A 16,688-nucleotide genomic window follows, 5' to 3' on the forward strand; every position below is an offset into this window, starting at 1 on the left:
TGGTTTAATAAAAATGTTACCTACGTGGTACAGACCGATAAAGATAAGGCTATAATGATTACCACTGTTGAAAATGAGTGAGGGTGACTGTAATTCCTTCCCTCTTCCCTGCCCAGATGCAATCCTCATTACTCAATGATCAGCTAACTCTTGTATTTAAGCGGCCTTTGGGGAAGCTAGCCTGGGCTGTATAATCCAAATGCTGACTTTGCCAGGTAAGAATTGAATGATCAGAAATGCAGCAGTGTCAATCATGGCCGTACCTCAGATAACACCATGGAACTGCAGCTTTCCTAGATTAAAAGGGAAAGTAAATCAAAGGTTTTCCAAAGGAAAAAAAAACTCCATCTCTAAAGGGGCCTTGGAATTTTGCTTTTTCACCCTTAACTATTAAATATTCAGCACAATACCCAATATTTGGAGGACTGGCACTTAAAAGAGATCCTCAGTGTTGGCCAGAAGGGTTGTAAACTCAAGCCAGTCTGAGGCCTGTAACGTTGCTGGCCAGGAAGGGAGGAGAGTAATGAGAAAACCTCTGTTCCTTGACTTTGGCAACAACTCTAGCCATTTTTGTATTTAAGAACAAGTCAATCAATATTTACTTTGTCTGAGCTCTGTTTTATTCCCATTTCCATTTTTTTAAGGCAGCTTAAATTATTTTCTAGCAGATACTACCCTGGAGAAGATGCATTAGATGAGAAAGGGGATGGAAATCTTCCCACTCTATGCAGAGAAGATAATTCACTTCACAGCATGTGCAAGTGTTAATATTGGTACTTCTCCTATACTATGGAATCCTTGGGCTCCCACTGTTTTCCATCTGTATTGCCCAACAGGGCTGTCCCTCAGCATAGCAAATGTAGACTCTTCCCCTTTCTGCATTGGGGGAATCACTGCAGTATCTTCCTGCTGGATAATCTCCAGAGCCTGTGAAATAGAAAAGGCCAAAGCCTGGCTTTAGCAAAGTCAAGTGGGACCCTTGCCATAGACTTCAAAGGCATCAGGATTTAGCCCTAAGGAAATAAATTTACCTCTTAAATGAGGAGCTAGACTCCATCTTTCAATTTCTACATGCATTTTAGATTTTCTCCCAAAGACAGACATTAACGTGTCTCTACCAGGCAGAGACGCTTTATAGTCCAGGAGCTGTTCATTTGGTAGGTTCTCTGCAAAGATGTAAGGATGCTTCCCTGCTCAGAGGAGGCCACTGCTGTTTGCAACACCAATCCAACTGCCTTGTTAGCAACTGCATCCAACAGTGCTTAAGAAAAAGGAAAAAGAGCACAACCCAACCACTCCTTTCCCTCAAAACACACTAAGGTAGGGCCAAATTCTAGATGCCTACGCAAAACCTGATTAAAAGAGACCTCATGCAGGACATGTATGTGGATTTTCCAGCACCAGGTCCAGACACATAGCTCAGGACTCCTGTGCACCCAGCCTGCCTGCCTCACCATCCCATGCCAGCTTCCCTGGGTTGGTGGGGCACATCCCCTGGGATGACAAGATGTCATTCACTAACGTAAAACACAAGGTAATTTTGGCTTCCTTAAGCAGCTCCAAGTTTAGCAAAGCATTTTTTTCCCCCCTTCAAAGTTTTTCCTCTGTAGATTTTTCCATCAAAACACATTATTTAAAAAACCATTCACTTAGGGCTGCCTGGTCCCAGGTGTCTTGAAGCTGGTTACAACATTCTGTAGCGGCATTTGAACGACTGGGAAAAAACTTTTCTAGCTGAAATGAGATGGATGAAGACTCCTGAACAAACAGAACAAACAAATGATCATCTGTGAAAGAGGGGATAAAATGTTTTACTGCTCTCCTTCTCATCTCTTTCTTCCCCCCCCCCCCCCGCCCCGTCCTTTTCCCACATAAAAAAGCTTTATAAGAAAAGAAGCCAAAAGCCAGGAGAGAAATAACTTGCAGCTTCCTAGATTCCAGTAGCTGAGTTGTGATGCCCACAGCTAAAATTGGTGTGAATAAACACTACATTTCCAAAAGTTGCTGCCCAGACCCTTAGTCAATGCACATCAGATGAAGTCACTAATCTCATGATCTTTTGCATTTATAACACTGATGGAACACTCATCCTCTGCATTCTCTGATTTTCCAGGGTGCAAGAAGACCCCTAAGCCTTATACTAATAGCTACAGTGTTGTCAAAAGCCCACAGCATTGGCTTAATTTCATCCTCACACAGAATAAGACTTCAAACAAGGCCTTATTGCTTTTGTAAATCTCATGTTGGAAAATACTGAGTGATCATACAATCTCAAGTCACCACTGTGTCATTACATCCTTTGCTTCCTTGGAAGTTTTTTCTTTCTGGTACCAAGGAGAGCTTCTCTCTTATTCTGGGGAAATCAAGTAAGAATTTAAAAATGCTTTTATTACAGGGAAAACAAAAGGAGAGTCATCTACTCCACAAAGGTGTTGCAATAAGAGTGAAGCAAAATAGTTTCCTTTAGATTGACGGTAACAAAAGACACGGCACCATCCCTTAATTACCTTGGGAGTAAAATGATGGATAGAGATGAATCTAAACAGCATATTAAAATCTACTTGAAAAAAAGAGATGCCAAGACACAGTATTTGTTCTGCCTCTTTATGAGCTGACATAAAACTTGCTCTGAAAACTGCTTGACTCAGTAATTCAGCCAGATGTTCACCTCTTTTGCATTGAAGCAGAATTTGGAAAATATGACATTTTTCAGAATTGCTGATGGCAGGGATGTATTTTCTTTTTTTTTCCCCCCTGTAAAAAGTGCTCCATGGGCTGGCTTACAGCTGAGCATTGACCAACTTTCTAGTTTTCCTTCATGTTTTTGGAGACTAAGAGGAGAGCCCTGGAGCCTGCTAGTCCACTTTTTGTTGTCTGCTGATTGCAGAGGAAACTGTTCAGTTCCAGAATATACCTTTGTAAAGCACCCATGTGGAAGAGGTGCTGCTATTTTAAGAAGAGATGGCTCCTATACAAACAAATGTTGCAGGGATACTCAGCTCCCACTATCAGCTGTAAAAACTGATTGTTTTTATTATTGTTGTTGACTCTGAAGCTTTCATTATGGGATCTTTGTTGTACCCCAACATTTTGTCCTGTCCCCTGCAGTGCTAGGGAGAAAAGGTGTAAAGATGCGGTGAGGGTATATGACCACTCCCTATAGAATACTCTCCCTGAAGCACAGGGAATGAGCCAGACACAGACATTCTACTGTCAACCTGTGGGATTTTCTTCCTTAAATTTTCTTTTACTTTTAGATCTCACATCATTTCTTTATGCACAACATCCTATGTGCCTTCACAAGCATGATCACGTTGCATTCAAGACAAGGAACAATGCGCTTGCCAGAGACACTTAATTCCTTAATGCCCCAGCCTCAAGGGGCACTTTCCAAGAGCAGTTAAGTCCTAGCAAGTGCAGGTAGATGCCAGTGACATTTTAGACACACCAAAGTGCTTCATTCCCACCAGTTCCTCCAGACAGACAGGCACTTCTGAAAATCCTGTGAGGCACGTAATCACCTGTAAAAGCCTGGTTCCTTTGGCAGCTGTTAACTGTGTCCTTTGTGGCATTGGTGCTGCAATGATCAGCAATGAATGCATTTAATTCTGTGTACTATGCTCAGGCATTATTACATGATGGTAAAAAAAAATAGGATACCAAAGCACTTGGCTTTTACTTTGGTTGAAAGAGGAAAGCAAAAAAAAAAAAGTGTGATTTACCTTCAGAATTTCCCTGTGTGAATCCCAGGAACCAGGTAAAACATAATACAGTCCAGAGAAAGCAGAATCCCCTAAAATTATAAAAGAAGAAAAACATAATTAATTTCTACAATATTAGTAACAGAAACTAGCCCCTCCATTAAGGGTATTCTCCCTGATCACAGTCTAAGTGAAGTCAGTGACAGTGTCCATGTGTCTCTGGGAAACAGAGAACGGGTGCTCAGCAGAACAGCACTTGCTTCTGCCTGAGACCTCATTTTGATGTTTTAAGGTAATTTAAAGCCCACTGAATTCAGTGGAAGGTTTTCTCACTAGTATTAAGGGCTGCTGGTCAAGCCTGGAACAAGGACCTGACCAGTGTTTTGAGGTACCGAGTCAGCAGTTGCAGGTCAGCAAGCTACAGGTCAGCTACTGCTACTCTTTGTCATTCGCCCTGTCTACCACAGAACATCAGAAATGCAAAAAGATGGAGAAATAATTCAAAATTGGAAGATCAAAATACATTCCAGGAGTGCATGTCAGTGAGGACATGGGTAGAAAACAGGCTGATATGCAGTGACATGTCAGCTGCATCTCAGCAAACAAACTGGAAGTCCTATTGCTTTACTACATGCTTTAAAATATTCTAAACATACAAAATCCTACATGGATCTGTTTCTCTTTTTACACCCAGATGCAAAGATGGGGGCAGCTCCTACCTACCCAGAACCCTGTGCTGTTTCCAGTAATGACTTTCTCATTAGCTTGGTACAGCAGGAAATTTTAGAAAGTGTGAGAGCTGCAGCCTCCCAAGCACAGAGCTCCTGCAGACCCTTTCAAGCCTGAGAGGGAATTGGACAAGCACTTCCAGTTAGTTAAGTGCCACTGTAAACAGCAGCAGAGAGGAAAACTTTTACCAGAAAGGTAGCTGAAGCCACCCCTTCCCCCACAAAACTTCCTTGAGTTATAGCCAAGTAACGAACATAGGAAAGTCCTTGGTTAAGCTCACTTAAAACTGTCAGTGGAAAGTCTGAAGACTGAATTCCCTCGTCTTCTAGAGATGATAATTTAACAGCTTGATCAGCAAGAGCTGCTGCAGGAACAGAGACAAGAACGTAAACTACAGAAAAACCTCAGCCAGAAGAAAGCAGTGTGGGACATCCACAGGTTGTTCTTCATTTCAGCCAAGCCAGTGTGAACACTGGGATATGCAAAGCAATGCCAAAGTGCAGCTTGCTCCTCTCTTCACAGCTGGCACAGACAAACCATTTATCAAATGGGATTAGAGACCACTCTTCTCCTGCCATCGGGCCACAGCTTTAGCACAAGAAAGTATCCTCTGAGAAAACATATCACCCTGGGCCAGATCTTCACTCAGTGCAGGAGACCCTTTCCCACAGCTAAAATAAAGCCACAGTGATTTACACATCAGTGGGGAAACCTGGCCTTGAATGCAAATATCCATGCAGGAATCCAGCCACTAAGATTTAAGGTTTGAATGGACAAAATACTGGAGTGGCCCCACATAAACTGGAGAACAAATGAGATGAACCACATAATTCTTTGCTGTTTCCATTACCCTAACTTTGGGCTGCACATTTCAGGAGCTCTGGGGCTTCTTTAGTTTACGCATGAAGGAACAACAGCTTAGAATAGCCAAGTCACGGTATTCTTTCACCATGTCCTCCTATAGCCAGCCAGATGCTAACCAGGAAACCCTCACTATGCTTAAGAGATTGCCAGCTGGGGAGACTTGGTTGTTCTCTGCCCAGTTCATCCCATGGGACACAACTATCAGGGTGAAAATACTGTTGAGCCCGAGGAGAGCTGTTGTCCCAGTGCATTCAGAGGATGTAGGAAGGGAAAGAGAATAAGATGGTTCTTCATGGCCACCTCTAGCAGAAGCTTTTTTATGACTTAGGCTAAAAAGCCACTTCACTTTCTGGGCTCACCTCCAAAGGAACAATGGAGTTTTAAGGTGCAGACACAAAGACCTTGCTGGGCTTAACTGCTCAATGAGAGCACATGAAGATGAGGGCAAGTGGGTGACCAACGTGAAGTTAACACCAGGGGCAGCTGGAGTCCCAAGCATTAAACACACCTTTTCTGAAGGATCAGATGTGGACAAACAGTGGTGCACACAACACACCTAACTGAAGTCCATGTATATTTCTTTGGAGGGGTACTTTTGCAACTCAAATTTGCTCCCCAAATCCCCATTGACCAACACAGTGATGGGAACAAGCCTTAGGGGAAAATCCAGCACGTAATTTCATTCCAGTGACACTGACGGGGCTCTAAAGTACACAAATGCGCAGTGTGGGATCCAGCTGGCCTCAGCCCTGCTCCTGGACCCCTCACACAGCCAATACTGTAAGAGTTGAGAGCGGGGCCAAGTGCCAGAACACTGAAGAAAAACACTTTGGCAAAATTTACCAACTTAATGGAAAAAGCAAAAGCAGCTTCCAAATGGCAGACCTGTGACTGATGGGGCTGTTAATTATTGCAGGATTTTATAATGCAGGCTCTTTTTCCGTTACAACTCTGCAGCAATTGGATTGCATAAGCAGCTTGAGTAGCAATTGTAAAGGAAGATTTTTCTCCTTATATAGAGCTATCAAACCCACCTTGTCTCTATCTCAGCAGCTTTCCACAGCCAGTGATTTCCACAGACACTCTTGATAGAGGTATCCACTAAATGCATTTATTTCTTCTATTGCATGTGGCCTAAGAATATCAGAACAAGGATCCCACTGCTAGGTGAAGTGCCTCTAAATAAATATGATACAATCTCACCTGAACTCTAGAAGTTTTCCAGCGCAGACAAGCTCCCTTTATAGCAAACTGCAGCTATTGACTACAGCTTAATTTTGCTTTGTTACTTTTTGCAGACTCCTGTGATCAGTTCGTGGGAACTCACCAATGCCAAGTGCAAGGCAGAAGACAATAGGGAGGGAGAGAGAAGCACAATGGCTGCCAGTAACACTTCTTAGCAAAAGCTAATAACTTCTTGGTGATTTTAGCACCTTCCCAGTGAGGACTTTGAGCATGCAGCTAGCAGTCCAGAGTAAACATCCTGAGGACTTCCTACAAAACGCAACCAGAAGGTCCAGGCACCTATTCTGCTGGGGCTTCAGGAGGCCCCTGCACATGGTGGTATGCACCAGTTCAGAGACCTGATGAAACCAAAACTGCCTATCAGCATATAATTGCAAAGCTGTGCCCTGCTTCCAGACTTACTTGCCATCTTACTGAGCACAGAAAGATAAGACCTTCTGAGAGCAGCAAGTTGTGACTTGGAGTTGTGACCTCTCCAAATGGCTTGTGCACTGCACGGCTTGCTGTTGTATGCCCAGTAGAGTCATGTTAAGGGTGGCAATCTCAAGAGCAAGTATCAAGGGAAAAATCTTGTTGAACATCTCAGTTCTTACCTGAAAACCACTAGAAAAAAAAGCACCACACTGAACTAAGAACAGTAAGACAGTAAGCCTCTATGGTAGAGTTGGCCAGGAATTACCCTCAGAGAAGTGTGAGTTCCCAAATGATTTTGACACCTTGTTTGTTTAGATGACAGGTTGAAGTTGAAGAAAATGTTAGAAGGGCTCAAAGCAGCATTTAATTTTTTATTTTGTTTTCTCCCTCTTTTACAGGAGGGAAATGTCTTTGAAATTGCAAACGTTCTCCCAGGGCAGAAAAACCATCCTCCCCTCCATTCAGGTGCTTTTTTTTTTCTGCCCAGAAAGCCAGCTGGATGCTGAAAATTGCTTTTCAAGAAAGGGAAATCTACATTTCTAGTTGTGTTTCAGACAGTGCATGTTAAAAAGAGAAAATGTCTATGGTGCCTAATATCGCTTGGCACGTGACTGGAAATGATATTTTATAAGAGTCCCAGGCAGTTTTGATACTCAACAGGAAACAAACCCCGTAACCTTCACGCTGAGGCTTTTCAACTGCATCATGGTATTGATTCCACTCCCAGCTTTTTGGGTTAGAAATCTCATTTTATACTAGTATCATCCTTTGCTTCTACTCTCTTTCCAGGGCTTCAGGCAACTATGGTATTTCTCGTCTCATCCTCAGTTTCTGGAGAGAGCAATAGGAACATTTACGTAGATGGCCCTGGGTGGACCCTTCATAGTCATTTGTTGGACCTTTACTGCCATTGATTTACACATCCAAAGATTTTTGTCTGGTGCATGCAGGTACTGTTGCAAACCCCAGTACTCTAAGGAGACGGTTTCTGAGATGGCTGAAATGGTTTTCTCCTTTAACCCCCATTCAATATCTACATTTTTAAGGAGAAGGAGAAAGCAGCCAAACAGATATGATTTAGACAGATACATTTCCATGGTCACCTAAAACCACTGAGAAATCTGTACAACAAAGCACCGATCTGGAAACTGTCAGTGTTAAGTGGGGAAAAATGAAATGCAGTACCCCTTACAAGATTTTAATGTTCAAAAAGCTCCCCAAAAATATCCTCCAGCATCAAGTACACAAAATAACTAGAATCCAACCCACTGCTCCCAGACACACAGTTATCAAAAGAGATTTTCGGATGACAGCTAGAAATTCATTGCACATGCAGCTGTAAGGGGAGAAGATGAAGTGGGACATCAGCACTGCTGCTTGAGCTTTAACAGCACTCTGAGCAGAGTATGAAGTGGAGGTTTGCAAAGATTGTCACACCATTATTACTGAAGACCCCAAATGGGGAAACTCCCTAGGATGGGAGGCTTTCCAGGCCAGACTTCAACCTGTCCTTGTGGTGACCCTGAACAGGAATGTCTGAATTCCTTCACCCTGCCCCAGAGTTTGAGGTGCTTGTGCAAACCCAGAAATTCTCAAGGTTTCTCTGATATCATTTCTGCCAAATTTAATCTGAATTCAGGAAGAAAATGCTTGTAGAAGTCTATCTCAGGGCTTTGGCAACTGCAGCCCAGAAAAAGCTGCTGCTTCTTTCAGACGAGGCCCCTGGTAGTGAAGGCGCAACCCACAGAGCCTGATGAAAGGAAGGAATCGGATTCACAAAGGGGAGGGATCTCAGCTCCTGGCAATGGTACAGCAGTAGGTCTCAAGTACTGCAGAGAAGCTTTGCTCTCCTGAAAGCCTGCACACCGGCCAAACACAAGGAGGATCTGGATACATAAAGGCCTGGTGTTTGCTCCCCAGCACCTGTAGCTCCTCCTAGGATTTCTCCAGGAAAGAAATGCAGATCTACAGTACATGGAACATGGAGGTGAAGCATCAGTGTGGCCAACCCTCCCTCCTGCAGACATGTCACACTTTGTTCTTTCAAGGGTTTATGCTAACAAAGGGTTGATGGGTTTCAAACCACTGGTCCTTGTCATCCTAATTGAGAACTATAGCTCGTACATTCATTGCACTAAGCTGACCCAGAGCTAACCAGTTCCTCTAAGCTCCTGCTGATGACAATCTGCTTCCTCACCTGCTAAATGCAAGACTGACAGACATGACTGTGAGGACTCTAATACCCTCCCAGCAGGTTTCTACAACAGGGGATCTTTCCTGCCAATCCATTACTTGGTCTCCTCTTTACTCACCACCCCTGTCTGTCTGGGTTATTGACTTTGCTGCTGTGTGAAGTGACAACACTCACTACTGGCCCTTGTCTTATGTTCTCAGTTAGTAACTGGAGCCCTTGACAAACAGAAGTGCTAAGCATGTTCTGTCATCTAACTCTCTTTTTGTCCTTCCAACAAACGCCTTTGCATTCCTTCATTTTGTGAATGGGGTTTGGCAGAGGCGTGTAGAATTCCCCATTGTTTCCATTTGCACTTCAGTAAGTGTCCATCATTTCTACTTATGCCCCCAACAAATTGGCAAAGAACAAGGGGAAAAACCCCACATGCTCTGTGTCGGCCTCTGATCAGAGATTTCCTACAACCTCGTGGCCACAGGACCTGGGCAACCCTCGGTCAATAATGTAACCTCCATAAACATTGTTTGCAGGCTGGGTAGATTTTATCCCCTCAGCCCTTTACAGAAGGGGTGAAGCTGGAGCTTTATTAAAAGGAGCTGCTCAGAGAGGCACACTGAAACAGTTGGAGAGGGGAAACCTGGACACTGGACCTCAGCTTGTAACCCTGGCTGTGACATTGCCCTTCCCTCCTGGGACACAGCTTCCACTGTTCTCCAGAGCACTCAGCACACACACATCATTCACCTGCTGGTTGCTCTCATGCTGAATTTGTCCAGCAGTGCCATAACTTGTCCCCAGATCACCCGCCTGGCTTACATGCAATGGTCTTTTCCTCTTAAAACAGGAGCTGTGCTTTCTTCCACCTATTTCAGGCCTTGCCAGGGCCTGACCCACTTTGGTGCTGCCAGGTATGTAATTCTACCATCACACAGGCAGCTTTCTCATTCAATACACAGGCCAGGCAGCCTCAGAGCAGCATTATGCCAATAACTCTGGGCTGCAACAGCAAGTAGGCATCCATCTGGCAGCATCAAGCAAACCTCCTGCATGGCCAGCATGCAGCACTGGGGCTGGAGAGGAACAAGGTGGCACGGCTATGGCTGAGCAGCACAGGCGCTACAGTTTGGACACATACTCAGTGCAAAACTTTCTTCTGTGGTTTAGTGAGCCTGTGTTCACTAAAAATGCATTGATGCAAATGATCAAGAGGGGCACTTTGTGCTTACAGAGCCTGTAAAACTTTGTGTTCTTCTGGTTTTATAAGCTTTGGCTGCTTGAGTCAGAATAAGGTCTCAGCACATGCTGCAACTGCTTCTCCTTCCCTGGTGAGCCAGCTCTCTCACTCCCATCCATGGGTTTCCTTCATGTCTGGGAGCTCTGGAGGATGCTGCAGGAATGCTGGGACAAGCAGGACCCTCAGTGCCACGTGGGAACACACCAGACGGTTCCCATTATGAGCTGCCTTGAGGCAGCACAACCCTTACCCACCCCAAGGAAGGGCTTGGCAGCAGAATAGTGGCCTGGCAAGTGTAGGTACAAGCCAGATCTTGAGGGCTCAGAGGACCCTCTCCAAGACTAAGGGCCTCAACATCCCAACAAGGAACATCCAGCTGGGAGAATGGTAGAATGCACAGCACTCAACTCTGTCAAGCAAATCAAACCCCAGCACCAAAAAGCCCATGAGGAGGTAATGCAAAGGGTAGCAAGCGACCTCTGCTGAGGAGGGAACAGAGCAGCAGTGTGCTGGAGAGGTATTTAAGCCAGGGAAGATCCTGGGAACAAAAGGCACACATTTTCAGTCACCAGAAAATACATAAGCTCAGATTTCCCATGGTAGTGCAATACTTAAACCCCGTGCAGCCGTGCTCAGTCCTAGCCTGGAGCACTGAGCTGCAAAACCAGATAGAGATCTCTGATGAGTAGACAGCCATGCTGTCTTTTCCTGAATCCCTGGTTCCTAACTCTGACCTCAGAAGGGTCTGATTCACCCTGGAATTGAGCAGGATCTCCCTGTCCTCACCTGGAGCATGTCTGTGGTCAACTTCATCATACTCATCAGTCAGTGACTGTGCCTCATGCCGAGTGTCTCCTCAGCACGGGGCCGTCCCCTTGCCTCACTCTGCCACAGCTCTTGGGCTTTCAAAGGAATCTTTATCTGTCTGTTTCCTCTTTGGTCATCTCCATTTTTCTGACAGATAGCCACCCTCTCAGATTCTAGGCAGGCAGCTCACTCCAGACCGTGTACAACAGGAAAAAGGTGCAAGTGGGAGATGCTGCAGTTACCGGCATCTCCAGGCATAGCCGCAGCCACGTCTGCACAAAACCCCCACAACCCCAAAACCTAAAGCACTGAGATTCAGTCCCTGTGAGCATATCAACACACACAAAACTTCTCGAGGAGAGCGGGCTGCAGCCCCTGGGAGCAGGTCTGATCTCCCTGCAGAGCTTCACACACAGACACATGCAGGGCTACAAAGGAAACTGCACATTCATCCGCGTCCAGACCCAGCGCTGCGCTCAAGGGGCGGCTGCTGGGAGCGGGGTGACCCTCGGGGTGGAGAGCTGGGTGCCCCCAAATCCCTCTGCCCCCTTTGCCACCCTTTCACCCCCCGGCACAGCCCAGGCGAGGCTGGCAGAAGCAGAGGGGATCCTGTACACAACTTTTTCAAACTGCCAGGCAGAAGAATCCCAGCCTTTCCAAGGGAGTGTCGGTAAATCATCATTGCATCCGACAACGCAACCGGACGGATTTAACCCTTTGCTAGTCCCCGCGAAAACAACAACAACAGCAAATTTAACAATGAAAATAGTAAAGGCTGGTCCCAGCTGTGTGAGAAGGAGGACGGGCAGGGTGTGTGCTGTAATCTTTTGTACACACACATATAGACAGAGATGTATTTGTGCTCGTCTGTGTACCGAACACATGAAGAACAAGCCACCGGGCACCCGCCTGCTCCTCCAGCCGTGCCTCAGCCCTCCCCACGGCTTTTCCATCCCGCGGGACCGCGATCGCCAGGTACTCGTGTCCCCACGTCCCCGCGGGACAGGGTCAGCGAACAGCATTGCACCCCCCGCCCCCCACTCCCAGGAGGGGATGGGGAACCTGCCCCCTGCCCGTGCGAGGGAGGGGGGAGGTGTGCGAGGGGCAGCGGGGAGGTGGAATTGCCGTGTCCCGCATCTCGCGTGGCTGCAGCATCGGCGCCCACCCCCCGGACCAGATCCCGGGCTGGGAGCTCGTTTCCCCGGTGCGTGGGAACTGGAGGGGTGGGTGGGGGGGTGAGCGGGCTCTTCCCAGCCCCGAGCTCCCCGCTTTCACCCCTTTCCACACACCCCAGTTCCATTCCCACTCTCCAGCTCCAGCGTGGCCTCCCTTCTCTCCCAGCCCGTTCTCCTCTGCAGCCCAGGAGTTTTCACATCCTCCCCTGGCAGCAGGAATGTCTTCCCCCACCCCATCCCCAGCCACCCGGGTGCAGGAGCTCCCCTCCCGGGCCGGCTCTCCCCTCCTCCCGCAGCCCTCCGGGATCCCCCGGCACCCCCATCCCCGCCCGGGATGCCCTTCCCCGGCGCCGGGAGAAATCGGACTTTGTACTCACCCCCTGCCTGCTGCTGTAGCTCTGAGTCTGGAGACCGGCTCTGATTCCGGCTCCATCACGTTTAGTGCATTGTCTCTTTCGGGCAATTTTTGCTGCAATCCATCAGAAAAAGGGGGACAGGCCGGTTTGTGGGTACATCCTTCCCAGGAGCTCAGCTCTCTGCCTCTCTAAGGGGCTCAGCTGTGTCAAAGACACCCCCTGGCCCGGACGGCTCACTCCTTCCTCCTTCTCTTCTGGGTCCTTTTGCTTACACAGATCTTTTAATCCCATTTAACTCCCTCTCGGCAGACTGCAATTACCTTGGGAAAAAGGAGAGAGAACAGAAAGTACACGCTAGGAAGCCAGGCTGGCCCATGGTCGCTGGATTTCTTGCCTCTTTTTTTTTCCCTCCTCCTTATTAATAGTACAATTTCTGTGATCTCTGTTTTCCAAAATCCTTGATTTCAACGTGTTTTTTTTTCCTTTAGCTGTTACTTTTTTTGTTGTTGGTTGGTTGGTTGGTGGTTGCAATTATTATTTTATTTGCAGTGCAGATGTGCCTCCCACCCCCCCACGGATCTCTCCTCTGGACTCAGAGAGAAGAGGAAAAGGCAGATTTTGAGAAATGAAAATTATTTAAGGATGTCCCTGCTGCTTCTCTCTGCTGCCCTCCTCTGTAATACTGAAGCACTTACAAAAAAAAAAAAAGCAAACCACAAAGTAAATAAATAATTAAAAAAGAGAAACTCTTTCAGCCAGAAGAGCTGACAAGAAGCAATAGAAGACCCCTTCCAAGCTCCCCCGAGGAAAGGGACAGGCCCCTGGGCTGGGGGATGCTGTTGATGGGGATGGCTGCTCCTCCTCACTCACCTACCAGGGCCATGAGCCTTCTGCCCAAACTGCCTTCAACCTACCTCACAGCAGGTTGGCAAAAGGCTCTCAGCAGAGGCAGTTGGAAGCCTGTGGAGGAGGCTTGGGTTTGCCCCCCCTGCTCCCCTCCTCACCTTTCCTCCCCAGGGATGGAGTGGCAGGGGATGATATGGGGCATCTCCAGAATCCGCCCTCCTCCCAGGACCAAGTGATGGAAACTGCAGCCTGCTGAGCAGGGAGAGGGGATATGCAAGGTTCATCTGAGTAAATCAGATCCCAAGTGCAGCTCTGCCAGGAGAGGAGACTTTTGGATGTGGTTAAAACATGTATCTCTGTGCCACTTCCAGCTCCTGCAAAGTCTCACTGAGCTGAGCCCCAGCCCCCATGAACACCCCAGAGTGACAGGCAGCTCCCTCTCATCCACACCAGGACACAACAAACCCCTCAGCTCCATAGGATTCCCTCACACAGGTGAGGGCAAGTCACCACACCAAACCCTCTCACCTCCTCCCTGCACCCCTGGGTGCCTCCTCAGCCCTGTTCCCTTCCCCCTTGCACAGCATCTCTGCTTTGGGCACTTACTTTGCAGCGAGGTGAGAGGCTGTGCACCGGCTCCTCACAGCCCTGTGTTCATTAGCACTCATTTGTCCCAGCAGCTTACAACAATTTCTACTTCTTATAAGATAATACTTAAAAAAAACACAACAGGCAAAAGGAGGAATAAAAAACAACCCAAAAACAAACCCCAAGTCCCTTTCTCCCTTTCTCCTTCAGTCTCAAGGTGTTTCCTGAGCTAGGAGCCAGCTGGTACCTGCCAGGTACAGGGGCTCTGAGTGAGCTGAGGCTTTCTGGCAAGCCCAAAGTTCCCCCAAGTTCAACAGATAATCCTTCCCCAGGACTGGCGTGGGCAGATCCCCCTCCTCGGGCCGTCGCTCCACTCGTGGGTCATGGATGCTGCAGGGATCCAGGAGAGAAGAGAGGTTGGGCCGGGGCGCTGGGAGGGACATGGATGTGAAAGAGGTGGGAATTATAAGGCTGCCCTTGTCCTTTTAAATAGCTGCAGCCAGGGGACTCCGCTGCTGGCAGGGGTGCCCCAGGTATCCGGTTTCAGCAAACATCAGCTAATGAGCAGAGATCCAGCCTCCGAGAGGCAGGTTCAGGGCTGCTCTGCAGGCTTGGAGAGGCGGAAGGAGGAAGGGGGGGAGGGGGCACCCCGGGCACCTCCCGAGAAAGGGATGGAGCAGGGATGAAGATGAAGGAGAGGGGAGTGGGCTGTGGTGGACGAGCTGCACCGTCAGTGCTGCTCCAGGGTGGAGGGTGGGAGGCAGCTTCTGGGGCTGCAAAGTCTGGAGGGCAAAGGAAAGATCTGAAAGGTGCTGAACACCCAGTACAGGTCTGAAGAACCAGTGTGGGGGTGAGCATCAAAGCTGAGCCACCCCAGGGGCTCACTCCACAAAGGTCTTTTCTATCTTGCCACAGTATCTCTCAAACAGCCACGCAGAACCAAAGCACCTGGAACCTGGATATGGGCACTAAACTTACATAGTCCCCATGGCAAAAACACACCTACAAGTAGGATCAGCATTGACCCACTAAGTGCCTGAACTTGAAGTTCCAGGAAAATGATATTACGTTCAGAGTAGAAAATTCAAGGACCCACTGGCCTGACTCAGCAATGCAGCTTTTACTCAAAAACCTGACCTCAGAATGCAGCCAAGAATTAAGGTTTCCACCACAAATCATATCTCCCGTACACATGACCTGTTACCATGCATGCTAGGGACTTCTCTCCTTTAACACATTTATTTGACTGAGTTGTGGTTGCTTGCCAGGACTGTGGTTTTGCATCTCGCAGTTTCTATAGGCATAAGATTTTATTCATTCCTTTGGCTCTGAAGCATCTGCATTTTGCTTCCTTGCTTGCTATAACAGATCAAGCTTTAAGTAGCAATATAAAAATAAAATTCAAACAGTGCTGTGACGGGGGTAGATAACTAACAGCTTCACAGTCCCCTGTCCACAAGAAAACCTTTTCAGAAGTGTCCAGCTAAGTTCCACATCCAGAGACTTGTAAGAACAACCCTGCACAGACAAGCTTGTCTCAAAACCCTCTGAAGACTCAGGAGCTGACAACTCATCCACACCATATTTGGGGACTGGGACTTTAGGGACAAGAGGCAGTTGCATGTCTTGTCAGAAATCACATAAAATCTTTATTTTCTTTAGCTGTTCTTTTGCCCCAGATGGTTTTTTCCATGTTTCTCAGTCATGCATTCCTCAGTGAGAAACATATTCTAGCCAAGCCTAAGTGTTTAAGATAAAGCTTTAATCTATTTAGAAAAAAAATACTTTGCATGTGGAAATTCCTGTGCTGTTGAACACACCTTGTATCCTCATCTTTTCTACCTTTTCTCTCTTCCAAAAGCAGCGAGTATTTAGTAATCTTCCCTTGCCTCACAAAATCCCATTCTACCCAGAAAAGGCCCTGACTTCCCAGAGCAAGGGAAGAAAAGCAAGCAAAAAGCAGCACAAAGGGGATGGGTACAGGGCAGCTGGTAAGGACTGGCAGTGCTGCAGGTCCACACCATTGTGCCAAGGACCACCGTAAAACATGTGTGGAGCTCCAACCTCAAACACTCTGCACAGACTTCACTCTGCTCAGATGAACACTTTCAAACCAAACACATGCATAAAAGCTTTGCTAGCACGGAGACATAAATGTAGCTCAGCAGTAGGAAAAAGGGAATTAGTTTAAAACAAAAGGAAACCCAGCGTTGCTGAAGCCAAGAGTAGTGCCAAGTGAATTCAGGTTCAAAAATTAGACCTCATTCTTCAAAAAGAGAAAAAGCCACAACATATGATCTGAATAGAAATATATTTAGCAGATTTATTTTTCTTTCCTTCCAAATTTAAATAGAAGCCATTTTAAAACGCTAAATAAACTGAAGTAAACCAGCACAGCAGTGAAGTGGGGGGGGGGGAAAAAAAAGAGGATTTGGAATTGACTGTTCTAGCTTAATTAGCCAAAATAAGAAAAGTATGGGGAGGAAGGAATGCCACCACACAACATTGGGAACGGGGAACAGAACGCTTGCTTTTGAC

At 47.0% G+C, this 16,688-nt stretch overlaps 1 protein-coding gene across 1 annotated transcript in view; it reads right to left on the minus strand.

Moving 5' to 3' along the window:
• COL27A1 (collagen type XXVII alpha 1 chain) overlaps nt 1-12,929 on the minus strand; it is a 154,816-nt gene extending 141,887 nt beyond the window's left edge. The window contains exons 1-2 of the mRNA XM_062011295.1: nt 12,738-12,929; nt 3,723-3,793 (exon numbers count right to left, since the gene is read on the minus strand). Of these exons, the coding sequence (XP_061867279.1) occupies nt 3,723-3,793; nt 12,738-12,793 (127 nt within the window). The 5' untranslated portion in view covers nt 12,794-12,929. The remainder of the gene's footprint in view (nt 1-3,722; nt 3,794-12,737) is intronic.
• Between the last annotated feature and the right edge of the window lie 3,759 nt (nt 12,930-16,688).

Source organism: Colius striatus, chromosome 19, assembly GCF_028858725.1.
Source record: "Colius striatus isolate bColStr4 chromosome 19, bColStr4.1.hap1, whole genome shotgun sequence".
In the NCBI taxonomy this organism is placed as follows: Eukaryota; Metazoa; Chordata; class Aves; order Coliiformes; family Coliidae; genus Colius; species Colius striatus.